The sequence below is a fragment of the Phoca vitulina genome, unplaced genomic scaffold, assembly GCF_004348235.1.
Source record: "Phoca vitulina isolate PV1807 unplaced genomic scaffold, GSC_HSeal_1.0 scaffold2, whole genome shotgun sequence".
Lineage (NCBI taxonomy): Eukaryota > Metazoa > Chordata > Mammalia > Carnivora > Phocidae > Phoca > Phoca vitulina.
In genome coordinates, this window is record NW_022589705.1 from 58600080 (window position 1) to 58627427 (window position 27348).

Here is a 27348-nt window from a genome sequence, read left to right on the forward strand (position 1 = left end):
CCAGAGTGCGTTTCTGTGGCTTGCAAGCCAGAACCAACTCGTATGGTAGAGGTATATAATGAAACATGGTCAGATTTACACCTGAAGATCACACTACGGAGAAAGGCCTGAGGATGGGAACAGAAGTGGGGAGGATCCAGCCAGGGGCCCTTGGAGCAATGCACGGGAGAGAGAATGGGAGCCTGGGCTAGGGTGTGGGCAGCGGAGAAGGTGAAAGAGGAAACTGACAGGACTTGCTGATGGTGTATTTCCTTAGTTATACCCTCACCTCATTGTGCAATAGGTTTGAAGCAGCCTATACATACAGTCAAAAAAATTTTTTTAATGAAAAAAAAATCATGCCCTCTGGGAGGCACAGAACAGGAGGGAAAGATGGAAAACAAATAAAGTGGTCTTAAGGTCCCATGCATTCATCATAACTGAACTTATATTTGACTGAGTTTCCTGGTGGCCAAGTAAAGAGAGAAACAATTGACTGTAATAGAGTCTTCATTTTTCAGTACATGAGGAGAACGCTGGCCAGGAGATAAAAAGCTCTCCTTGTCCTTGGCTCACAGATTAATCTCTTAGGAGGCACTAGGGGGCACTGAGTGGGCCTCAGTCCCTGTTGGATGATTACACTAGTCCTCGCCCATGTGACAGGGCTGCCCAGGCCTCCTCAGGGTAGGCTCAGAGGCAAGTCAAGGCCAAGTGCCTAGCCACTGGCCTCCAATGACCCCAGAGAGTCACGCTTTAGATAAGAACCCCAAAGACTTAACGTCAGGACCAGTGCTAAATATTAGCTATCTGGAATTTTGCTTTTAATTGGAAAAAAAAAATTCAACACTCACTGATTAGGAAACTGGAAAAGACAGAGCCATGTGTTTAATTATTTATAGTGTGGTTGGGTGCAGTGATCAGTATGGAGGGCAAAGTTTAAACTTAGTTCCCCGCTTTCCTGATAGCAGAGAGGAAGGATGGGTGCAAGGGGTTGACGGGACAGAGGACTGGCACTCTGCCTGTGTGCACAAGCCACGGGGCAGAGAACACCATTCCAGACATCGGGCTAGTGCTGTCAAGTCCATCTTGTCTGTAGAAATGGGGAGAGAGCTCTGTAGTAGCTGGACTTGAACCCCCCATCATGACCTCCAGGCCAGTAAATTAAGGCCTGTGCCAGGCTCTCTCAGCAGAGAAAGCCCATTTATCATTGCTAGATGACACCTCCCGGGTACACTTGGGGAGATTTTAGAAGATCATAAACAGGGACTGAAATAAATCTAGTTTCCTATTAACTCCCAAGTACCTAGAAAATAAATGATCCAGACTTGCCTTCTACCACAACATACCAGTTAAACACCAGTGTTTTGCTCTGCATGTGTGTCTGGGAGTGTGTGTAGGTCATGTGTGTACACATGTGTGAACACGCAGAGGATAGAAGGTGGCTGGGAATTCCGCTGAGCCTCTGTTGTCTTATCCAATAATAAGAAGTCCACTAGCTGAGAGTCAGAAGCCACAAGTTCTAGTTCAGGCTCTACAAGAACTCGCCATACAACTGACTCTGAGCAAGTAATTTACCTCTCTGGGCCTCTGCATGTGAAAAACGAAAGAACTGCTTTAGATTATCCATAGAGTCTTCTAGACCTTCTAGACCTTCTGGTCTGTGGCTGTAAAATCAGATTTATACTCAAAGCATACATCAGAGCTTTTTAGTGGCTGATGGGTTTCCAAAGCAGTTAGAGGATCTCTTTCTATTAAGCAGAACTGATCATTGTTAACACCCTGCTTGAAAATCCTTCTAGAATTCACCAATACCCTCAGGATGAAGTCTACCCTCTTCAGTAAGACACAGAAGATCCCTTAAACGCTGGTCTCTGATGATGTGTCCAGCCTCATTCTTCACCAGCTTCATGCCCCCCCCCAGCCCCAATTCTGCCAAAACTGACCCACGCTCCTCCACATCTCAGCCCTCTGTGTTTCCTCTCCTCTGTCCTCCTCTGCTCCCCGCTCCCCTCTTCCCCACCCATCCCAAGGCTTCACTGCCCCTAGACAATCAGCTCACCATCCTCTTCTCCAAGAAGCCTTCCTCTGACCGCCTCCCTACCCCATCCCACTTCTTCCAGAACCCTCTGGTTCCCTCTCTCACTACACCATCTCCCCCTCCAGGCCCTGAGATTTTCCAGGGCAGAGACCAGTCATGTTGATGTCCGTACCACCAGTATCTATTATTTCAGGACCAGTCAGTACCATTATTTCTGGGTCAATAAGCCAAAAGCCAACTCTATTTTACAGGTAGAGTTTTGTCTCTTGGTCTCCCTCTCTTTCTATTCTTCAGTCTAAGGAGCAATAGCAGGGAGCAGAGACAAATAGAACAGTCTTTAAAACGTAAACCGGTCCACTAAAAGTGAACAGTTAAGAGAAGCAAGTACATTCTGTGAACTGCCCTGAGGCAAGTTGGCTTTCATGGAACTGGTCACTAGATCGGTATTTGGCAAACTGGCCTGGTTCTAGCACAGTGCTTGGCACATAGTAGACGCTCAATAAAAGTTAGCGGTTATTCTCATTGCTCTTGTTATCATGGTCACTTAGTGGATGTTGAATAAAAGGAGGTCATTTGTGTCCTGCAGTTGTAAAGTCATGAGCAGAAAACTCTTGCCCTGCCCTCTGCTCGAAACACTTTTCCCTTCCCAAGCTACAAAGATCTTTCTCATTTTTCAAGCCTCATTCCAAAACCACCTCCTCCAGGAAACCTTCCAAGCCCCGCAGGCAGACTTTATACCTTTACGGCTTCCCCTGTCTCACAGAACTGTGAGGATTTGTTTATGACATCTGTTTGTTCGATGAAACCCTAAACTCCTCGAGTGAAGGAGCAAGCTCTTACCTAACTCTGAGTTCCTGGCATCTAGCTGGGGGCCGGGCACAGAGGAGGTGCTCAGGAATGTTTGCTGAGGTGCACTGGAAAGAACGAGATGAGGAAGTCCAATTCTGGGTCTGACTTGGTCACTCACTGGCTCTGTTCTCTGCCTCTCAGTGTTCTCCATCTCCCTTCTAAAGTGAGAGGGTTGGATTAGGCCAACGTTTCCCAAAAGGTGTTCTTTGGAACCTGGGTGATGATGATGGGCATTTCCTCAGGTGGAGAGTTAGGGGTTGTGTGTTAGGAAAATCAGTCAGTGTTTTGTCAGTTTTTTCAAGTTTTGCTTGTTTTTAAGCTTCAAGGCTTCTCAGAGCTTTTTAAATACTCGTGTGCTCTCTGAATTTCCAAGAGGAGGGTATGGTGTACGTGGTTTCCCAAGCTATTTCAACCAGGAAACTCAATGTGGTAAAGCGTATCTGTGGGATGTGGCTTCCAAAGAACATGCTTTGAAAAACACTAGATTAGCCAACTTGCCTCAGGGACCTTCTCTACTCTATCTGCTGGGTCTAGGTGCTGGGAATTCAGAGGTGAATCAGACACAGTTCTGTCATGAGGCTCCCCATCAGGTGGGAAGAAAACACTTGTGCTTGGCAGCCAGATGCTGGGTGGGAAGAATCAGAGTCTGAGGAGAGGGGCAGATGCAGAGCCATGAGCCCCGGAGAGAGAGCGCGTTCCTAGCTGTAGGGATCCGAGACGGCCTCACGGAAGGGGGGCGGGAGAGCAGGCCTTGCGGATGAGGGGTTTTGGACTGTGGGTGATAGAGGGGAAGAGCCAACAACATCAGCAAGGTAGAGAAGGGAGAGCACAAGGGACGTGCCAGGCTCAAGAGTTCATTTGGAGGCTCGAGCTGAGGGGAAGCCTGTAGGTGAGACCGGCAAGGGAGGCGGGAGTTGGCCCAGGGAGGACCTTGAGCACAAGGCTGGGCCTGGGCTTCATCCACGGGCTCCAGCTGCATAGTGCATGCAGGCCGGTGAGGGCAGCAGACATTAACCAAACACCCCCACACGTAACTACCTACCAGGTCAGGCGCAATAAAGAAAAGTTGAGGATGTTAAGCCTGAACGAGGGGCTAAATGAAGAGTGTGTAGAAGGAGCTGAAGGCCAGTATGGCTGGCTTGCGGGTTAAGGGCCTGGGAAGGTGGTGATGCTGCTCAGAAGAACAGAATCTAGAAGTCCCAGTTTCAGGAAGTAAGAAGAGGACAAGAAACCAAAAAAGGAGCAGCTAGAGTAGGAGAATTCAGGACTTTCCCACCCACCTCCCCACCCACCTCTGCACCCCCATTCCAAGCACATCTCAAGCTCGTAACCATCTCCTGACCTTGCATGAAGTCCCAAATGTGGCACCTCTGTCCTGAGAGCCGGACCACAGGGCAGTTGGGGGCCAGGCCCCCGGGCTCAGTCCTGTCCTCTAGTCGCTGCCATCGGACCTTCAGGACAAACCAGAAATACTGCATGCTGTAGAAGGTCGGGGCCCAGTTGTCATAGGAAAAGTGGGGGTTCTTCTCGTTCATGGCCAAGATGTGTTGCTTGACTCTCTCGGGAAACAGTATCAGGAACACTTTGCCCACGGCCACCTGCACGGCCACCTGCAAGAGGACCCAGAGCCTCTTCAGCCACAGGCCTGGCCTGGGCAGCCCCATCTCGGCACAACCAGAGCCGGCTCTGAGGCTGGTGGGCAGAGAGGCTACAGCTAGGCGGTACTGGGCGGAGCTGAACAAAGGTGCAGGGTGGACGAAGCCAACCCGGGACAGCAGGAAGGTGCCAGGACAGAAGGTGTCTGCCTTCCTGTCAATGCAATGGAAAATTCCAAACCAAGTGCTCAAAGGTCTGTTATAATTATTATCATTTCTGATCCTTTGCCTTAACCTTTGAGAGATCCTTGGGTTGGGAGACTGCAGATCTTAAATCTTCCCTCTGATAAATTTTTAAAAACAATTATGTAAAAAGATCACACTTAAAGGGACTCTGGCCCTTTAGAAAGGCTTTATTGCAAGTAAGTTCTAATAGTAATGATTCTTTTAATAACGTAAATTGTTCCTTTACGAATGAAAGATGTTTTTCCCACTCACAGCTTCTAGCTGGTGGTGGAGTGTTTCTGGAGGCATGGTCCGACCCAGAGGATTTGGGTCTGGAAGCTCCCCAAGCAGAGACAGAGCTGGGCCATCCCCAAGAAAATCTGGGCCTGAGACTCCCTGTAGTGTGTGTGTGTGTGTGTGTGTGTGTGTGTGATACCTACAACACTCTGCACTCAGCAGTGTGGCAGTCTAGTGTGGGGAAGAGACAAATAAACAGAAAGTTATCATTTAGTATATTAAGCACAGAAACAGAGGATGAGTCAGGGTCTGCTAGCATGGAGAAGGGCACTCAAATCTGTGTAGAGGGGTCAAGAGGACTTCCCCCAGAGTGATACCTATGCTGAGACCAGAAAGGCAGAACAGCAAACAGTCAGCCAGGCAAGTGGGGACAGTGGTCCTAGTGGAAGGAACCACATGCCCAGAAGCTTAGAAGCCAGAGAAAGCACAGGCCCCTGGAGAAATTAAAAGAAGACTAATAGAAGCTCAGAGCTGGAAAGTGTTTTAGAAAACATCTAAAATGTCTTTCCTTTCAAGCAGGGAAACTGAAGCCCAGAGAGGGGAAGTGGCTGAAGGCCAGTTCTGCAGTTAACTTATCTCTCAGGAATTAGTTCATGAAGCTTCAAGTTTACCCCTCCCTGATGCATTTGCATACCTGTGTGTTAGGGCAGAGGGAAGGAACACATGAAAGCTGGCTGCCACAGTCATAAAGGTGTTAACCTTGGCCTCTAGCACACTAACTTTATTCAGAGAAGAAAAAAACAGCTCCAAAAGATGTTCTGTTTCTAAGCATCTCCCTGTAAATGCCAAGCTGTGCCCCCAATGTACAGTACCTGCCTATTTAAGCAGTAATAACCCCTCATGTGTACATAGCATTTTGCCATACAAAGTATTTTTGTTGTTTGTTTGTTTGTTTTAAATAGACTGTATTTTTTCAAGCAGTTTTAGATTTACAGCCAAATTAAGCCAAAAGTACAGGGAGTCCCCAAATACCCCCCGTCTCCATACACGCACAGCCTCCCCTACTATCCATATTCCATCCGGATGGTGCATGTGTTACAGCTGATGAGGCTGTGTTAACGAATCATTATCCCAGCGTCCATAGATGACATTAGACTTCACTCTTGGTATTGTACAATCTTTGGGTTTGGACAAATCTATAATGATAAGTATCTACCATTATGGTATCATAAAGAAATTTTTGAGGCACTAAAATCCTCTGTGCTCCTCCAATTCATCCCTACCTCTCCCCAAACCCCTGGCACCATTAATCTTTTTAGTGTGTCCATAGTTTTACCTTTTCCAGAATGTCGTATAGTTGGAATCATATAGAATGGAGGCTTTTCAGTTTGACATCTCTCACTTAGTAATATGCATTTAAGAGACCCCCATTTCTTTGCAGGACTTGATAACTCATTTTTGTTTTAGCATTGGATAATACTCCATTGTCTGGATGTACCACAGTTTATCTATTCACCTACAGAAGGACAATTTGGTTCCTTCCAAGTTTTGGCAATTATGAATAAAGCTGCTATTATAGACTGAATGTTTGTGTCCCCTCTCCCACCCCAAATTCATGTGTTGAAACCAAATCCCCAAAGTGATGGCATTTGGTTTTTCGTGATGCCTTGTGAGGTGATTAGGTAATTAGGATGGAACCCTAATGAATGGGTTAGAGCACCTTCACCCCTTCCTCCATGTGAGGACACAACAAAGTTCCTGTCTAGGAACCAAGAAGTGAGCCCTCACTAGATATCAAATCCGCTGGTGCCTTGATCTGGCATTTTGTAGCCTCCCAAACTGTGAGAAATAAATTTCTGTTGTCTGTGATCCACCCAGTATGGTATTCTGTTATAGCAGCATGAATGGATTTAGACAGCTGCCATAAACAACTGTGTGCAAGTGTTTGTGTGGACATAAGTTTTCAACCCATTTGGGTAAATACCAAGGAGCACAATGGCTGGATCTTATGGTAAAAGTATGGTTAGTTTTGAAAGAAATTGCTAAACTGTCTTCTAAAGTGGATGCACCATTTTACATTCCCACCAGCAATGAATGAGAATTACTGTTGTTCCATGTCCTCACCAGCATTTAGTGTTTGTGTTCTGAATTTTGGCCTCTCTAACAGATGTGTAATAGTATCTCACTCCTGTTTTAATTTGCAATTCCCTAATGACATATGATATTGAGCATCTTTTTATATACTTATTTGCCATCCATATATCTTCTTTGCTGAGGTGTCTGTTCCAATCTTTCGCTCATTTTAAAATCAGTTTGTTCATTTTTTTCTATTGTTAAGTTTTAAGACTTCTTTGTTTTAGATAATAGCCCTTCATCACCTATGCCTTTTGTGAATATTTTCTCCTAGTCTGTGGTTTGTCTTCTAGTCTCTTGACAATATCTTTTGCAGAGCTTTTTAATTTTAATGAAGTCCAGCCTATCAATTCTTCCTTTCACAGGTTGTGCCTTTGGTGTTGTATCTAAAAAGTCATTGCCAAGGGGCGCCTGGGTGGCTCAGTTGTTGGGCGTCTGCCTTTGGCTCAGGTCATATCCCAGGGTCCTGGGATCGAGCCCCACATCGGGCTCCCTGCTCCATGGGATGCCTGCTTCTCCCTCTCCCACTCCCCCTGCTTGTGTTCCCTCTCTCATTGTGTCTCTCTCTGTCAAATAAATAAATAAAATCTTAAAAAAATAAAAATAAAAAATAAAAAGTCATTGCCAAACCCAAAGTCATCTAGGTTTTCTCCTATGTTATATTGTAGGAGTTTTATAGTTTTGTGTTTTACATCTAGGTCTAAGTTTCATTTTGAATTAATTTCTGTGACATGTGTAAGGTCTGTGCCTAGATTCATTTTTTTACATGTGGATGTCCAGTTGTTACAGCACCATTTTTTGAAGACTGTCTTTTCTCCTTTGTATTGTCTTTGTTCCTTTCTCAAAGATCAGTTGATTATATTTCTGTGGGCCTATTTCTGGGTACTGTTTTCTGTTCCATTGATTTATTTGTCTATTCTCCTGTCAATATCACACTGTCTTGATGACTGTATCTTTATAGTAAGTCTTGAAGTCAAGTAGTGTCAGTCCTCCAACTTTGTTCTTATTTTTCAATAGTGCGTTTGCTATTCTGGGTCTTTAGTCTCTCCATATAAACTTTGGAATCAGTTTGTTGATATCCACAAAATAACTTGCTGAGATTTGCATTGGGATTGTGTTGAATCTATAGATTAAGTTGGGAAAAACTGACGTCTTGACAATATTGAGTCTTCCTGTTCATGAACATGGAATATCTCTCCATTTTTAAAGTTCCTCCTTTCCTTGTATAGATTTTTTACATATTTTGTTAGATTTATACCTAAGTATTTCACTTTAGGGTGTGCTAATGTAAATGGTATTATGACTTTAATCTCAGATTCTAATTGTTCATTGCTGTTATATAGAAAAGCAATTGGGGTGCCTGGGTGGCTAAGTTGTTAAGTGTCTGCCTTCAGCTCAGGTCACGATCCCAGGGTCCTGGAATCAAGCCCTGCATCGGGCTCCCTGCTCAGTGGGAAGACTGCTTCTCCCTCTGCCACTCCCCCTGCTTGTGTTCCCTCTCTCGCTGTGTCTCTCTCTTCAAATAAATAAATAAAATCTTTAAAAAAAAAAAGAAAAGAAAAGCAATTGACTTTTGTGTATTAACCTTGTATCCTATGACCTTGCTATAATCACTTATTAGTACCAGGAGTTTTTTGGCCAATTCATTCAGATTTTCTACATAAACAATCATACAATTTGTGAACAAAGGCAGTTTTATTTTTCTTTCCCAATCTGTATAACTTTTATTTCCTTTTCTTGTCTTATTGCATTCTCTAGGACTAGTTCCAGTATGATGTTGAAAAAGAGACGTATTAGAAGGGACATTGGCAGACGTTATTGGGAGGACATGACTGCCAGTTGACTCACGAGCTGGGCCTGGGCAATCAGAGGCTCCTTACTACCTCCTCTATCCTCGGAATGTGTGTGCCATTTGCCTTTCCTGTGCTAGAAGCTGCCCAAGGACACAGCCTTGAGACAATCTGGATGGTATACGTGACTGAACCCAGTGAAGGCCTCTATACAAACTTTTAAGATCTGGTATAGAGATCTACTTCTCTCTTTTTTTTTTTTTTTTAAGATTTTATTTATTTATTTGACAGAGAGAGACACTGCAAGAGAGGGAACACAAGCAGGGGGCAGTGGGTGAGGGAGAAGCAGGCTTCCCGTGGAGCAGGGAGCCTGATATGGGGCTCGATCCCAGGACCCTGGGATCATGAACTGAGCCGAAGGCAGATGCTTAACGACTGAGCCATCCAGGCACCCCAAGATCTACTTCTCTTGTGGCTGTCCAAAAACAAGCCTCGTAAGTAAGTTCCCTTGCTTACTGAAACTGTTACCTACCAATCTGGAATAGTCTGCTTCTTTCTTCAGTCTCTCCTTGCCCTCTGTGAAGGGGCCAGGTTGTAAATCAACAGGGTACATCCTTGCCTTGTTCCTGATCTTAGTGGGAAAGCATCTAGTTTTTCACCATTAGGTATGATGTTAGTTGTAGGTTTTTTGTAGATGTTCTTTATCAAATTGAGGAGGTTTCCTCTAGTTCTAGTTTGCTGAGAGTTTTTATCATTAATGGGTGTTAGATTTTTGTCAAATGCTTTTTCTGCATGTATTGCTATAATCATGTGATTTTTCTTTAGTCTGCTGATGTGATGGATTGCATTAATTCACTTTTGAATATTGAACCAGCCTTATATATCTGAAATAAATCTTACTTGGTCATGGGGTGTAATTCTTTTTATACATTGTTGGATTCAAATTGCTAATATTTTGTTGAGGATTTTTGCATCTCTATTTAAGAAAAATATTGGTCTGTAATTTTCTTTTTTTGTAATGTCTTTGTCTGGTTTTGGTAGTAGGGTGATGTTGGCTTCATAGGATGAATTAGGAATTAGTCCCCCTGCTTCTAATTTCTAGACAAGATTGTAGAGAATCGGTATAATTTCTTCCTTAAATGTTTGGTAGAATTCACCAATGAACCCATTTGGGCCTGGGGCTTTTCCTGTTTTGAAAAGTTATTAATTATAGACTTAATTTCTTTAATAGATACAGGTCTATTCAGATTGTTTATTTCTTCTGGTATGAGTGTTCACACATTGTATTTTTCAAAGAATTAGTCCATTTTATGTTGATTATCACATGTGTGGGCATAGAGCTATTTATAGTATCCCTTTAATATCCATGGGATCTGTAGTAATGTTCCCTCTTTCATTTCTGATATTATAAATTTGTGTCTTCTCTCCTTTTTTCTTAGTTAGTCTGGCTAGAAGTTTATCAATAAACCTCTGGTTTTTGGCTTCCTTGATTTTCTCTATTGATTTCCTGTTTTCAATTTCATTGATTTCTGTTCTAATTTTTACTATTTATTTTCTTCTGCTTACTTTGGATTTAATTTTCCCTTTTTTTTCTAGTTTCCTAAAGTGGAAGCTTAGATTATGAATTTTAGATCTTTCTTCTTTTCTCATTTTCCAGGTATTTTTCTCTTATTGATTTCTAGTCTGATTCCACTGTGGCCTGAGAGCATATATTGTATGGTTTCTATTCTTTTAAGTTAGTTAAGGTATGCATTATGACCCAAAATGTGGCTTATCTTGCTGAATGTTTTATGTAAGCTTGAGAAGAATGAATATCCTGCCGTTGTTGAATGAAGTAGTCTATAAATATCAATTATGTCCATTTGGCCAATGGTTCTTTTGAATTCTACTATGTCCTTACTGATTTTCTGCCTGTGAGATCTGTCCATTTCTGATAGAGAGGTATTAAAGTCTCCAACTATAATAGTGGATTCATCTACTTCTCCTTTCAGTTCTATCAGCTTTTGCCTCATGCATTTTGATGCTCTGTTAGGCACATACACATTAAAGATTATTATGTTTTCTTAGAGAATGGACCCCCTATCATTATGTAATGCTCCTCCTTTTCCTTGATAATTTTTCTTGCTCTGAAGTTTGCTCTGTCTGAAATTAATATAGCCATTCCAGCTGTCTTTTGACTAGTGTTGGCATAGTGTGTCTTTCTCCATCTCTTTACTTTTTTAAAAAAATAGAGTTATTATGTAAACAGTTACTGGAACTATATGATCTATAATCACTGTTCCTATTACTTTTTTGCTTTTGATTTTTTTATTGTGGTAAAATACAAAAACACATAAAGTTTACCATCATAAACACTTTTAAGCATACAGTTCAGTGGTATTAAAAACATTCACATTATTGTATAACCATCACCATCATCCACCCATATAACTCTTTCCATCTTGCAATTCTGAAACTACACCCATTAAACAATAACTCCCCATTCCCCATTCCCCTCAGCTCCTAGCAACCACCATTGTATTTTCTGTCTCTATGAATCTAACCACTCTAAGTACCTCATATAAGTGGAATCATACATAGTATGATTCCAGTATTTGTCTTTCTGTGACTGACTTATTTCACTTAGCATAATGTCCTCAAGGTTCATCCATGTTGTAGCATATTGAGGAATTTCATTCCTAATTTGAGGCTGAATAGTATTCCAATGTATGTATATAACACATTTTGCTTATCCCTTCATCTGTTGATTGTCACTTGGGTTCCTTCCATATTTTAGTTATTGTGAATAATGCTGCTATGAACATGTGTGTACAAATACTTCTCTAAGATCCTAATTTCAATTCTTTTGGGTATATACCCAGAGGTGGATATGCTGAATCATATGGTAATTCCACTTTTTAATTTCTTTAGGAACTGTTTTCCATAGAGGCTTCATCATTTTACATTCCTACCACCAGTGCACAAGGGTTTCAATTTCTCCACATCCTTGGCAACACTAGTTATTTTCTGTTTTTTGTTTTGTTTTTAAAGTAGTCATCCCAATGGGTATGAGATGGTACACACATTAACATTTAAAAAAATTTTTAAAGATTTTATTTATTTATTTGACAGAGAGAAAGATAGTGAGAGCAGGAACACAAGCCGGGGGAGTGGGAGTGGGAGAAGCAGGCTTCCCGCGGAGCAGGGAGCCCGATGCGGAGCTCTATCCCAGGACCCTGGGATCATGACCTGAGCCGAAGGCAGATGCTTAACAGCTGAGCCACCCAGGCGCCCCAACATTTAAAATTTTAATAGTTATATATTTATTTCAATTTGTATTACTATATTTATTTCAATTTGTATTACTATAAAAATCACACCAAAACTATGATTTCATCGATATTATCACTTAGGATAAGACCAAAGTAGATAGTATAGTGATGAGCTATGTCTTCAGAAAAGAGTTAACATAGCAGACCTGAGACTACTATCCTTAAAAAGTCCTGCTTGTAAGGTTGGTCCTTTAGTAGCGCCTGGGAACTTGGGATTTTAGAAGGGTTCTCACCACTGATAATTGTGGTTCTCTGTGCATAAACTGTTTATGAAAACAATGTGAACACCTGATGCTGAACACCTGTTTTCCTTCTGGGAATCTGGAACTTAGGTACGTGCTAGCCAGAAGATGCCTATGTGACCAGCCTCCAATAAAAACCTTGGGAACTGAGTCTCTGATGAGCTTCCTTGGGAGACAATATTTCACACATGTTGTCACAACTTTGTTTTCTCTGGACTTTTGCCCCATGTGCCTTTGCTGATGTTGTTTTGTATTCTTTCACTGTGAAAGCATAGCTATGAGTATGACGATATGCTCAGTTCTCTGCGACCTCTTACAGATCACTGAACCCTGGGCTGGATCTGTGATACCCATGTTACACAGGCTGCCCATAAATATTTCAAAACTTCAGTACTTCTGTCATTTTCAGTGATACATTAACCATCACTTCAGAAGCCGACAATTGTTCATAATGTAAAGTAGGTATAAATATGTATCACTGAAACCTAGGAAGGGACTAAATATGTTTTGCCCTTCCTTTCCAATTGCAGATACGTGTTGGGAGTTGGGATTCTTGGTGCTATAATATTGAAACCAAAAGACAGAATCATTTTATTATTCTAGAAACTAATCCTTATCTTAAATGAAGGGACAATGAGCTTAATATATGTTTGTTACTGATTGATCACATGTTGTTCCATTATTCTCACTGAAAAACTTTTTAGATATGTATTTGTATAAATCAATTAATTATTACTTTTATGTTTTATTATTCATTTTCTTAATTTTTAATAACTTTGATTTTCCTTGTATTTATTATATATTCTTATAATGGCAAGAGATCAGGGTTTTCCATTTCATGGAGTTGATATGAAGTTTCTCTTTAAAATACATATATTTAAGTTTAAAACGTGAGCTCACAAAACCATAGAAAGAAAGAAGGAAAAGGAGGATAGATGGCAAAATTGTGGTAAGTGAATGTGGGTAATGGTATGTGGGATTTCACTGTATTGTCCTTTATTTTCTGTACATGCTTGGAATTTTGAATAATAGAAAAAATAGTTGAGAAATTCATTTCTAGCAGTATGTCAGCTTTTTGCTCACAAAACAACTAAATTTTCCATGAAAAAACTATTTTAATGTGCTACTTTCATAGAAGATAAAGGAAAATCTCCAAACACCAATACATAAGTGTAAACACACATAAATACTATCATTGGGTGAAACCAAAATAGGGAACTGAGCAAAATGGCCTTGGGCAAATGCAAAAGTTAGAGCAGCACATAGGGGCACCTGGGTGGCTCAGTCGTTAAGCGTCTGCCTTCCGCTCAGGTCATGATCCCAGGATCCTGGGATCGAGCCCCGCATCGGGCTCCCTGCTCAGCAGGGATCCTGCTTCTCCATCTCGCTCTGCCTCTCCCATACGCTTGTTCTCTCTCTCAATAAAAAAAAAATAAATAAATAAAAAGTTAGAGCAGCACTGAGGGAAAACACCAGTATCAGCTCTGTGATTATGCAAGGAAGTCCTGAACCGGCTATAGAATAGAGCAGCTGATTTGAGTTTTCTGCATTAAGACAGAGACTCCTGGAAGGATATGAAAGTGGTCCCATATCAGCAGTGACTTCTGGCTTCTGGAAGAAGCAATAGTCATGCCTCTCTGAAAAGGTATCCCCTGCACCCTGGTGTCAACAATGACTGTGTACATTTGAAAAAAGAGCCAAATAGAACTTTTAGAAAAGACAAAATATTTAGACCTTGAGGATTTCCATAGATTAGGATGAAACTGATATGAGCTCACAAAGATTATCCTCATGAGTGGCACAAAGAAACAAACCACCATGAGTGAGGCAGCAGAAAAACAACATTTAAATCCTCAAGAATTCCAGACATTGGAATTATCAAATACAGACTATTTAAATAACTATAACTATGTATTAAAGGTTTAATTCATTCACAGGAGCCAGGACAATTCCTACCAGCAAGCTATTCAAGTATTTGCCTCACTGGATTTAAAAAAAAAAAAAAAAAAAAAAGGCTTTCATAGGTTATCCAAAATGATTTTTAAAGAACCAAACAGAACTTTTAGAAAATAAATACATACTTGTTGGATTAAAGACTCAAGAGGTAGTTTACATAGCAGATTAGGAACCCCTGAAGAAAGAATTAATAAGCTAGAATGATATATAAAGAAATTACTTAGGATGCCATACAAATCAAAGGATTTGAAAAACATGAAAAAAATGTTATTTGAAAACATGAAAGAGAAATTAAGCAATTCAGAGTAAGATTTTTTTAAAAAAGACTATTTGAGAGAGAGACAGAGTGTGTGGGGGCTTGTGAGTGCTGAGGGTAATTGTCCAGAGAAAAAGGGAGCTCTGAGCCACTAGCAGTCAACACATAAGTTGGGGAATGGATGTACCAGGTAGTAATGGAGATCTGGGCGGGCACCAACAGCATCCACCACAGCAGAGTCCTCGGAGCAATAATGGAAATCAGAAGGCAGGGGAATAATATCTTCAAAGTACTGAGGAAAAAAATAACTGGCAATTTAGAACTGTGTGCCCAGCCAGACTGTCTTTTAAGAATGGGGATGAAGGGGCTCCTGGGTGGCTCAGATGGTTAAGCGTCTTCCTTCAGCTCGGGTCACGATCCCAGCAACCTGGGATAGAGCCCCGCATCAGGCTCCCGGCTCAGCGGGGAGCCTGCTTCTCCCTCTCCCTCTGCCTCTCTCCCTGCTCATGCTCTCTCTCTCTCTGTATCTCTGTGTCTGAAATGAATAAATAAAATCTTTAAAAAAAAAAAAGAATGGGGATGAAAATCAAAAACTAATGATGTAATGTATGGTGATTAACATAACAATAAAAAATTAAAAAAAAAAGAATGGGGATGAAAGAAAGTATTCCTGAGTAAATAAAAACTGAGTTTACAATCACAGACTTCATTAAAATGACTTCTAAAGTTTTCAGGAGGAAGGAAAATGCTCCCAGGAGGAATATCTAAAATGCCAGCAGGAATAGTGGCAATGAAACTGGTAAATATGTAGGTAAATCTAAATAAATAATGTCTGAATAGAAAAACAAGAATAGAAATAAAGTCTTGGGCACCATCTTCTCAAAAGTGATTGATGTAGAAGAAAATATTACAGTTCCTAAGAGGATGGAGATACCTGGAAACACCCCAGAAGCCAAAGTGGTTGATCAAACTGTCAAATTCACGTGAACACTGTGGTAACTTCCTGGGCAACAGAGGGGGAGCAGGTCTCGGTGAGGGTGTGGGACAGAGCAGACGACAGCTAAGACGAGAAGATGGTTGGGCACTGGGGACTGGAGAGAGGGTGGACTACCATCTTTCTGTGTGTCCTTTGCTGTTTCTTACATTTCACTGGTAGACCATTTCACTCCCACTTACACACACACACACACACACACACACACACACACACACACAAGTAGGAGCCGCCAGTCCATCACTACTGCCTGAACCTGACTAGAATGAGGCATGGTTAACTCAGTTTCTGGCAGGCTGGCCAGCCCTAAGTGGTCTCACTTTTGCCATCTCTCTCCATACCTCCAAGGACGAGGTGGGTACAGCTAACGAGAACAGTGTTTTGACAATAAGCAGGGCCAGGACAGTGATAGAGAGTGTAACGCAGCAGCTCTCTCCACTCTGTGGTAGCTCTCCATACCTTTCCCTCCAATTCATCCCACAGAACACAGTTTTTTAGGCTTTTTTCTCAGGTATTTGTCACCAGGACAGAGACCAAAACCCCTAGGGGAGTAAGAGTTTATTCAGAAAAAGAAGACACCATCTTAGGAGTACAGCTACAGTAAAGGAAAACATTCAATTGAACAACCTGTATCAAAGCACACACTGGGGGGGTGGGGGGAGGGTCATCAGTTACTGCGACATGACCGAACCTGTCCGGATTCACGGACCCAGGAGGGAAACAAATAGAAGGGGGAAATATTTTGGTGAAATCCTGACTAAAAACCACTATAATTGAGAACTATGTAAGACCTTAGATTGAAAGGGAGATTTAAAAAAATACCTAGTCATATTATAGTGAAATTTAAGAACATCAGTCACAAAGAGAAATTTCTGTAAGTTTCCAGAGAGAAAAAGCAGATGTCTCATGATATTAAAGGAGAACAAAGTCAGAGGGCCGATACTACCCAAACTCAAGACTTACTATACAGCTATAATAGTCAAGACAGTGTGGTATTGGTAAAAGAATAGACAAGTATCAATGGAACAGAATAGGGAGCCCAGAAATATAACCACGTAAATATAGTCAAGTGATCTTTGACACAGGAACAAAGGCAACACAAAGGAGAGAAGACAGTCTCTTCAACAACGGTGCTGGAACAACTGGACGTTCACGTGGGGAAAAAAAATGAATTTAGACACCTTATACCTTTCACAGAAATTAATTCAAAGTAGTTCACAGACCTAATGTAAGACACAGAACTATAAAACTTCTAGAATATAACATAGCAGAAAACATAGATGACTTTGGGTTTGGTGATGACTTTTTAGATACAACACCAAAGGCAAAATCCATTAAAGAGAGAATTAAAAGGCTGGATTTATTAAAATAAAAAACTTCTGCTCTGTAAAAGACATTGTCAAGAGAAGGAGAAGATAAATGACAGACTGGGAGAAAATATTTTCAAAAGACACATCTAATAACAAACTGTTACCAAGATATACCAAGAACTCTTAAAACTGAACAATAAGAAAACAAATGACCCAATTAAGATATGGGCAAAAACCTTCACAGATACCTCATCAAAGAAGACATACAGATGACAAATAAGTATATAAAACGATGATCCATGGGGCACCTGGGTGGCTCAGTCGGTTAAGCGTCCAACTCTTCGTTTCAGCTCACGTCATGATCTCATGGTCATGAGATCGAGCCCCTGTGTTGGGCTCCCTGCTCAGTGCAGAGTCTTGCTTTAGATTCTCTCTCCCTCTCCCTCTGCCCCTCCTGCTAATGCTTTCTCTCTCTCTCTGAAATAAATAAATCTTTAAAACAACAACAACGAGATACCACAATACACCTATTAGAATGGCCAACATTCAGAACACTGACACCACCAAATACTGGTGAGGATGCAGAGCAACAGAAACTCTCATTCTTTGCTGGTGAGGATGCAAAATGGTACAGCCACTTTTGAAGACAGTGCAACAGTTTCTTAAAAAAACTAAACATACCCTTACCATACAATCCAGCAATCCCACTCCTTGATATCTACCCAGGAGTTGAAAACCTAACTCCACCCAAAAACCTGCACACAGATGTTTATAGCAGTTTTATTCACAACTGCCAAAACTTGGAAGCAACCAAGATGTCCTTCAATAGATGAATGGATAAATAAACAGATACATCCAGACAATGGAATATTATTCAATGCTAAAAAGAAATGAGCCCTGAAAAGACATGGAGGAACCTTAAATATGTATTATTAAGTGAAAGAAGCCAATCTGAGAAGGCTACACGTTGTATGATTTGAACCGTGTGACATTCTGGAAAAGTCAAAATTATGGAGATAATGAAAAATATCAGGGGTTTCCAGGGGTTTGCGGTGGGGGAGGGTGGGATGAATAGGAGGAGCACAGAGGACCTGGGGGCATTGAAGTTACTCTGGATGATATTATAATGGTGGATACATGCCATTACACATTTGTCCAAACCAAAAGACTATACAACATTAAGAGTAAACCCTAATGTAAACCATGGACTTCAGATGATTATGACGTGTCAGTGTGGGTTCATCAACTGTAACAAATGGGGAATGTTGATAAAGGAGGAAGCTGTGCATGTGTAGGGGCAGGGGTATAGGAGAAATCTCTGTACTTTCAATTTTGCTGGGAACCTGAAACTTCTCTAAAAAATATAATGCAATGCAATATAATACGGTACCATATAATACAACACAATACACAGGTCCCACCTAGAAAAACAGCAGATGTCTACAAAAGAATAAAATAATGATAAGAACCATTGGAGGCAAGAAGAAAATGGAATAATATTTTTCAAGTGTTTAAGGAAAAGAACTTCCTTGAAGGAAAGTGACTGAATTTCATGTTCTGTTAAATTAATATTTAAACACAGGGGTAAAATAAATCTGTGATATTATGAGGCATGTATAGCAATTAGAAGGTTTACCACACAGAGACCAATCTTGAAAATATTATTGTAGGAAGTTCTTCAGCAAGAAGAGAAATGAATCCAGGAAAATGCCATGAGCTAAGGAAAATAAGAATGAGTAAAGTATGTTTGTAAAGTTTATCATTGTCTAAATAAGCAAGTATCAGAACAAACAATGTATATAATAACAATACAGAATTAAAATACTAGAGAATGTGCTAAGGTATTTTCTTGTTCAGTAGGATAGTATATGTATGATAAGAAGCATAATAAACTGATAGGAAAAAATAAAATGAGCTAGAAGCAACATCCAAAATAAAATAGATATATAATTTTGGGCAATTAGTGAGAAAAAAATTAACCTAGCTAATGGAAAATAGGAAAGGAGATATAAAGAAATAATTAATGTGAAAAAAAGATGATTGAAGTGTCCAAATATAGAAAATAATTGCATTTAATGTAAATGAGTTAGCAGCACTTCTGGAATGGAAGCATAAGGATCTCAGAAAATCCACTCCTTCATAAAGGCAATGAGAACACTGGCAAAAATTGTCAAAATCAACTTTGTTTCAGAATTCTTTAAATTAACCAAAGAAAAGCTTGCAATAATCTTCAAAGTGTCTGTTCAAGAAAAACAGCTGAATCTTAATAAGAACAGTGAGCTTTGTGATGCTTTAACTTGCTCTATTCCCATCCCCCTCTCCCAGCTCCCCTTGAAAAACAACAGCTTCGCAACCATGGTTTGCTGTGAAAAGTAGCAATCAAGTTGACGCCGGTGGCAGAATGCGTTTGGAGCTCTTCCAGAAAAGTCCCATCCCCAGAGAACTGCTCTTATTTGACTTGTCTAACGTCTTCCTTGGAAAGCTCCATTCTCAAGTCTTGGCTTTATTTGACCTGACTCAGAGCTTACTCTATAAAAACAGGGCATTTGTCGAAACAATCAGTGGCAACTCTTTTAACACTATGATTGCCCGAGGTAGTGATGCAAGTTTGGGGTAATAAGAGGCTGACCAAAAAAATTTAAAAAGGAAAAACTGAGGAATGAGATGTCCTTGTTGTGTGTGGGGGGAAGCTCCAAAATATTCCTGGAAATCCAGAAGGCCATGTGCATGTGTGGGGCTGTAGGCATGCACAAGAAAGACCCAAGAAGGCCCTAATCTCTATCTCTGGCTGACCTTGAGGCTCTGCACAAGCAGCAGGGGAAGGCCAAGATAGTGCTGTCCACTGTGTGGCTGAGTGTTGGAGCCAACATTGACACAGAGCCCCTCAGCAAAGTCTGAGAGACTTACTCGTTCCAGGGAGTTAAGGAAACCTGTGTAATCATTAGCTAACTTTTACTCAAGCAACCAAGCAGAGACTTCAGTAATCACACACAACAAAGAATACAGATTTCACAGCATTAGTTCAGAAAAGTAACCATGTGATCCAGCAATTCTACTCCTAGGTATATACCCAAGAGAAATGAAAATATGTTCACAAAACTTGTACATGAATGTTTACAGCAGCGTTATCCATGATAGCCAAAAAGCAGAAACAACCTCAATTCCATTAACTGGGGGAAGGATAAACAAATTGTAGTATATCCACACAGTGGAATTTTTTTTTTAATTTTATTTTATTATGTTAATCACCATACATTACATCATTAGTTTTTGATGTAGTGTTCCATGATTCATTGTTTGCGTATATCACCCAGTGCTCCAGGCAATATGTGCCCTCTTTAATACCCATCACCAGGCTAACCCATCCCCCCACCCACCTCCCCTCTAGAACCCTCAGTTTGTTTCTCAGAGTCCATCGTCTCTCATGGTTCGTCTCCCCCTCCGATTTCCCCCCCTTCATTTTTCCCTTCCTACTATCTTCTTCTTCTTCTTCTTCTTCTTTTTTTTTTAACATATAATGTATTATTTGTTTCAGAGGTACAGGTCTGTGATTCATCAGTCTTACACAATTCACAGCACTCACCATGGCACATACCCTCCCCAATGTCTATCACCCAGCCACCCCATCCCTTCCACCCCCCACCACTCTACCAACCCTCAGTTGGTTTCCTGAGATTAAGAATTCCTCATATCTATGAGATCATATGATACATGTCTTTCTCTGATTGACTTATTTCACTTAGCATAATACCCTCTAGTTCCATCCATGTCATTGCAAATGGCAAGATTTCGGGGTTTTTTGATGGCTGCATAATATTCCATTGTATATATATACCACATCTTCTTTATCCATTCATCTGTTGATGGACATCTTGGCTCTGTCCATAGTTTGACTATTGTGGACATTGCTGCTATAAACACTGGGGTGCACGTACCCCTTTGGATCACTACATTTATATCTTTGGGGTAAATACCCAGTAGCACAATTGCTGGGTCATATAGTAGCTCTATTTTCAAGTTTTTGAGGAACCTCCATACCATTTTCCAGAGTGGCTGCTCCAGCTTTCATTCCCACCAACAGTGTAGGAGGGTTCCCCTTTCTCCGTATTCTTGCCAACATCTATCGTTTCCTGACTTGTTAATTTTAGCCATTCTGACTGGTGTGAGGTGGTATCTCATTGAGGTTTTGATTTGGATTTCCCTGATGCCGAGCGACATTGAGCACTTTTTCATGGGTCTGTTGGCCATTTGGATGTCTTCTTTGGAAAAATGTCTGTTCATGTCTTCTGCCCATTTCTTGATTGGATCGTTTGTTCTTTGGGTGTTGAGTTTGATAAGTTCTTTATAGACTTTGGATACTAACCCTTTATCTGATATTTCATTTGCAAATATCTTCTCCCATTCTGTCGATTGTATTTTAGTTTTGTTGACTGTTTCCTTTGCTGTGCAGAAGCTTTTTATTTGATGAAGTCCCAATAGATCATTTTTGCCCTTGCTTCCCTTGCCTTTGGCAATGTTTCTAGGAAGAAGTTGCTGTGGCTGAGGTCGAAGAGGTTGCTGCCCGTGTTCTCCTCTAGGATTTTGATGGACTTCTGTCTCACATTCAGGTCTTTCAACCATTTTGAGTCTATTTTTGTGTGTGGTGTAAGGAAATGGTCCAGTTTCATTCTTCTGCATGTGGCTGTCCAATTTTCCCAACACCATTTGTTGAAGAGATTGTCTTTTTTCCATTGAACATTCTTTCCTGCTTTGTCAAAGATTAGTTGACCATAGAGTTGAGGGTCCATTTCTGGGCTCTCTATTCTGTTCCATTGATCTATGTGTCTGTTTTTGTGCCAGTACCATACTGTCTTGATGATTACAGCTTTGTAATAGAGCTTGAAGTCCAGAATTGTGATACCACCAGCTTTGCGCTTCTTTTTCAACATTCCTCTGGCTATTCGGAGTCTTTTCTTGTTCCATACAAATTTTAGGATTATTTGTTCCATTTCTTTGAAAAAAGTTGATGGTATTTTGATAGGGATTGCATTAAATGTGTAGATTGCTCTAGGTAGCATTGACATCTTCACAATATTTGTTTTTCCAATCCACAAGCATGGAACGTTTTTCCATTTCCTTGTGTCTTCCTCAATTTCTTTCATGAGTATTTTATAGTTTTCTGAGTACAGATCCTTTGCCTCTTTTGTTAGATTTATTCCTAGGTATCTTATGGTTTTGGGTGCAATTGTAAACGGGATCGACTCCTTAATTTCTCTTTCTTCTGTCTTGTTGGTGTATAGAAATGCAACCGATTTCTGTGCATTGATTTTATATCCTGCCACTTTACTGAATTCCCACACAGTGGAATATTAATCAGCAATAAAAAGGAATGACATACCGATCCATGCTACAACATGGCTGAATCTTGAAAACGTTATGCTAGGTGAAAGAAGCCAGTCTTCAAAAACTATATATTGAGGGGCACCTGGGTGGCTCAGTTGGTTAAGTGACTGCCTTCGGCTCAGGTCATGATCCTGGAGTCCCGGGATCGAGTCCCGCATTGGGCTCCCTGCTCAGCAGGGAGTCTGCTTCTCCCTCTGACCCTCCCCCCTCTCATGCTCTCTCTCTATCTCATTCTCTCTCTCAAATAAATAAAATCTTAAAAAAATAAAAATAAAAAATAAAAACTATATATTGAAAAAAAAAATTTTTTTAACTATATATTGCACTATTCCATTTATATGAGATACCCAGAATAGACAACTGTATAAAGACAGAGTAGATTAGTGGTTCCCAGGGACTGTGTGGGGTGGTGATGGGGACTGGGGAATGACTGCTAATAGGTACAAGGTTTCTTTTGGGGTGATGAAAGTATTCTAAAATTAGATAATGGGGCTGAATACACAGCTCTGTGAATGTAGTAATAGCTACTGACTTGTACATCATGAAATTTGAAATTTGGTAACAAAATGATAGTTAAAAAATCCCTTATACCTTCAAACTATAAAGCATGCTATCAGATAAGCCTTGGGTTGAAGAGGAAATCATTTGGGAAATTATAAAATATTTAGAATTGAATAACAATGAAAGCACAATGTGCGTCATCGCTAAAACAATACTAAGAATAAAACACAGATCTTTAGGGCCGCCTGGGTGGCTCAGTTGGTTAAGCATCTGCCTTCAACTCAGGTCATGATCCCACAGTCCTGGAATCGAGCCCCGCATCGGGCTCCCTGCTTCTCCCTCTGCCTGCTGCTCCCCCTGCTTGTGTTCTCTCTCTCCCTCTCTCTCTCTGTCAAATAAATAAATAAAATCTTAAAAAAAACAAACAAACACAGATCTTTAAATATTTTTTCATAAAACAAGAAAGAATGTTTTTCTTAATGTTTTTCATAAAACAAAAAAGAATGAAAAATGAACTAATGATTCAAATGAATAATGAGAAAAAGGACAACAGAGTAAGTACTCCCTCATGAGGAAATAATAACGATAAGGAAAGAAAAGAATGAATTTGGGGGTAGGGCAATGGAGAGCTACAAGGGGAAAAAAAAAGGACGCAAAAACTTGTTCCTTGAAATGATGAGTAAGATACATAAATCTCTAACAAAATCTGACCAAGAAAAATTCTCAAATAAACACTAGTAAGAACAGACACAACAGAGATTTTAAAAATAAAACGACATTTGAATGACATGTCAGTAAACTTAGATGACATGTAAATTTTTTAAAAACATCAAGATACTGAAATTGGTAAAAAGGAACAGAAATTTGTAAAGACCAATGCCCATTTAAAAAATTGAAACCCTAATCCTACATCTTCCCCACCAAAAAAGTCCTAGCCTCACATAACTTTACAAAAGAGTTTAACCAAACTTTCAAACGATTGATAATACCTGCCTTGCACAAGATCTCCAGAAGACAGAAAAAGAGAGAATGCCTCTCAATTCATTTTATGAAGCTATATAACCTTAATTTGAAGGCTGGATAAGGACTGTACAAGAAAAGTATAGATCCATTTCATTTATGGACATAAATCTAAAAATTCCCAGAATTCTCAACAAATTCTGCAACAGAATTCAAGCAGTTTAACCATTTGTGTTCAGGGGTCCCCAAGACCACCCTCTGGTTCAATTACAGTTGAAAGGATACAGTTGAAAAGACATTACAGTGAAAGGATACAGACCGAAATCAGAAGAGGAAAGGGGCATAAGGCAGGATGTAGGAGAGACCAAGAGCAAGCCTCCAACTGTCCTCACCCAGTGGGGTTTATAGATACTGCTTAATGCTCGCAGAAGAAATGGGTGGCAAAATGGAGAAACACTCACCCAGCATTGACGTCCAGGGCTTTTATTGGTGGTTGATCATATTGGCACAACTGACAGACCCTTGTGGGCTGACCTTCAGTCTCCAAACCCTCCGGAGGTCAAACAGATGCCACATGGCCCAAGGTTTCCACCAGCATCACATTGCTAGCATGAATTATCCGGTGTGGCCCAAAGTTTCAGGTAAACAAGAACTCTCTCAACAGGCAGGATATTCCAAGGGCTTAGGAGTTACCTACCTACCAGGAGCCAGGCAAGACACAAACTTTCATTTGAAGAGCAGGATATGGACAACTCAGACCTGCTGAGTTAATTTTTTACTGCACAGCATCTTAACGGACTAAAGTAGAAAGATCACATGATTTCTCGTTAAACCTTGAAAAGGCATCTGATATAGTTCAACATCTATTTTTTAAAAAAGAAAAAAAATTTAAAGATTTATTTGATATCTGCAAAGTCGAGATACTAACCTTCTGTCAATTTTTGTTCAAAGGTGGACATGGGTTATGTAAAGAATATGGTGTTGTTGCAGGGGTTTCTCAGGGTTGGTGGGAATCATGGTGGTAGCCCTGGACAGTGAGGTTTGGAGAGCACGGGCTCCCTCAAGCCTCTCTGTCTGCCCTTAGCTAGGGAAGGAGGAGGCCTGTGGGCTTTGCAGAGAGACCTGGGCCTGAACCTAAATGTTTAACCACTGGGTTCTCTTAGGAAAAAAAAGTATGCGTATATCTGTATGTAAGTTTGTTATAAATTTTACTGACATAAAGGATGTGTGGTAAAAAATTTACAAATTACAGGGGCGCCTGGGTGGCTCAGTCATTAAGTGTCTGCCTTTGGCTCAGGTCATGATCCCAGGGTCCTGGGATCGAGCCCCACATCAGGCTCCCTGCTCAGTGGAAAGCCTGCTTCTCCCTCTCCCACTCCCCATATAGCCAATTGATTCTCATAGGATGCTTTCACTGATTTTTGCCACACACTTTTCTGCAGCTCACCTATATCTGCAATTGATGAACAGGATCATTTGGACATGAATGTTGGTAATATTTTCCTTTAAGTTAAGGAGGAAGATAAAAGTGAAAAAACGAACACATATGTCAAAATTTGACTTGTTTGTCCATGACATGTGGAACTTGTTTTTGAACACTTCCTCAGTTTTTTGTGTTATTCACAATATTACTACTACAGGTACAACACATACTTTTATATTTAACCTTCACTTCAACATTTTCTCCATCACTTTCGTAAATCTAGAACGGGGGTTGGCAAATAGTGGGCTATGGCCAAATCTGGCCCTCTAGCCTATTTTTGTAAATAAAGCTTTATTGGAATACAGCCTGCGCATTCATTTATACTTTTGCCTATGTCTGCTTTTGTGCTCCAACGGCAGGGTCGACTAGTTGCAACGGACTATGCAGTCCACAAAGCTGAAAATATTTACTATTTTGGACTTTCTAGAAAAAGATTGCCAGCCCTGGTCTAGACAATGAACATAACAATAAATCAACCCCAGATATGTAGCATTTGGATTTCTGTAACGTAACTAGTTCCACCGCTGTTGATTTTCAGCTACCAAGGTGACGTCACTGTGCGTGTGGAATTGGGAAGAGATTCTCAGAAGCGCACTGTATATATAAAATAGATACAGCCTCAGGAGAATAGATAATGGTAAAATGTAGAGAATTATTTAGAAAGCGATGTTTTGAACACTATTACCTCTGATGTTAACTTATTGTTCATATAATTTCTTAATTGTGAGTTTATATAATTTAACTTTTAATAACGGCTGGCACACAGAATTCCTGAGAATTTAACAACCAGTTCTCATGAACTGGTTGAGAATGCCTCAGCACACCGCTGGCCTGAACTCCACCTAGCTGTATGAGCAAGGCCGAATCACTTCACACACCTCTCTCTCTCTCTCTCTCTCTCTCTCTCTCTCTCTCTCTCTCTCTCTCGGACAGGGGAAGCAACAGAATGCAAGCCAAGCTAAGGGAGCTGGGCACTAGGCCATGCTTCTCAAACTTGTCTCCCAGATACTGCTAACTGCTGAGTATCTGGGATTAGCCCACTCAGTTTACAAAGTCTTTGAAGCCTCTTGTTTTGTCTTTTAAAATGTATATAGTTTACACATTTTTATAATCAAATTTTGGGGAGGGGGAGGGAGAAAAACTTATAGGAATCTTGTGTTTTGTTTGTTGCAGGATGGCTCTGGCCTAGCCCGAGCGAGGGCAGACAGCCTATTCCAGTTCTCTCTTGCCCACACAGCAGCTTCAAACAATCTTAGTCCTTAAGACCAGGCATGTTAAAAAAGGACGGGAGTACTATTTGTTAGAGAATCCAAAAGAAAAAAATTCAAGTACCAACTGCCCATCCCTTATTTGCCACCCCCAGAGTCAGGGTGAGATGCTCCCACAGTGTCAGCAGGCTGCTCCTTGGGTAGGGTGTCACTCCCTGGGTGTTAGAGATGCTTTTTGGAGCATGGCTCAGCTGTGTGGTCGCCAGCAGAAAGCCAGGGGACTCAGCCAGGATCACACGCAGTGTCTAACCAGAGTGGCCCCTCCATGCCCCATCCCTGTCCATCAGAGCAAGACTTGCTCCTCAGCTTCCCCTCCCCTCTCATTCTTCCTTCATTCTAAGGGAGGGTGGGGGCGGGTTCCCTCTCTCCCTGGTTCATCTCCCCCCTCAGAGCAATAGAGGTGGAATTAGCATCAGCAGCTGAGCTCATCTACTTGGGCTTATCTACTTGTGCAGACAAGTTAAGGACATCTGAACATTTGAGCTCAGTTTTTCAACCTTGACACTATTGACATTTTGGATTAGATAATTCTTTGTTGTGATGGGCTACCCTGTGGCCTGTAGGGTGTTGAGAAGTATGGTGGCCAGGAGCACCCCAGTAACACCCCACCAGTTGTAATAATAAAAAAAATGACTTCAGACATTGCCAAGTACCCCCTCAGAGCAAAACAGCCTGCAGTTGAGAATCACTGTTTTAGTTAAACCAGTAATCTCTGATTCTTACCTCATTTTGAGCCAAAACTTGCATATCACTATAACTAATATATCGATATAACTTTTATTTGTTTCCAAGAGAAGAAATATATAGCCTAGGTGTTATCACCCACCCCCCACAGCGCA

The 27348-nt window shown here is 40.9% G+C and overlaps 1 protein-coding gene across 5 annotated transcripts in view; it reads right to left on the reverse strand.

The window, feature by feature from the left end:
• Window positions 1–27348, reverse strand: part of DIO1 (iodothyronine deiodinase 1) — a 40174-nt gene that overhangs the window by 11431 nt on the left and 1395 nt on the right. For 2 of the 5 annotated variants that reach the window (XM_032428531.1, XM_032428571.1), the window contains exon 1: window positions 4209–4633. The exons of 1 other annotated variant lie outside the window; for it this stretch is intronic. In XM_032428531.1, the coding sequence (XP_032284422.1) occupies window positions 4209–4530 (322 nt within the window). In that variant the 5' untranslated portion in view covers window positions 4531–4633. Of the gene's footprint in view, window positions 1–4208; window positions 4634–27348 lie in introns of those variants that run through there. 2 more of the 5 variants (XM_032428560.1, XM_032428550.1) reach the window with 2 other exon arrangements.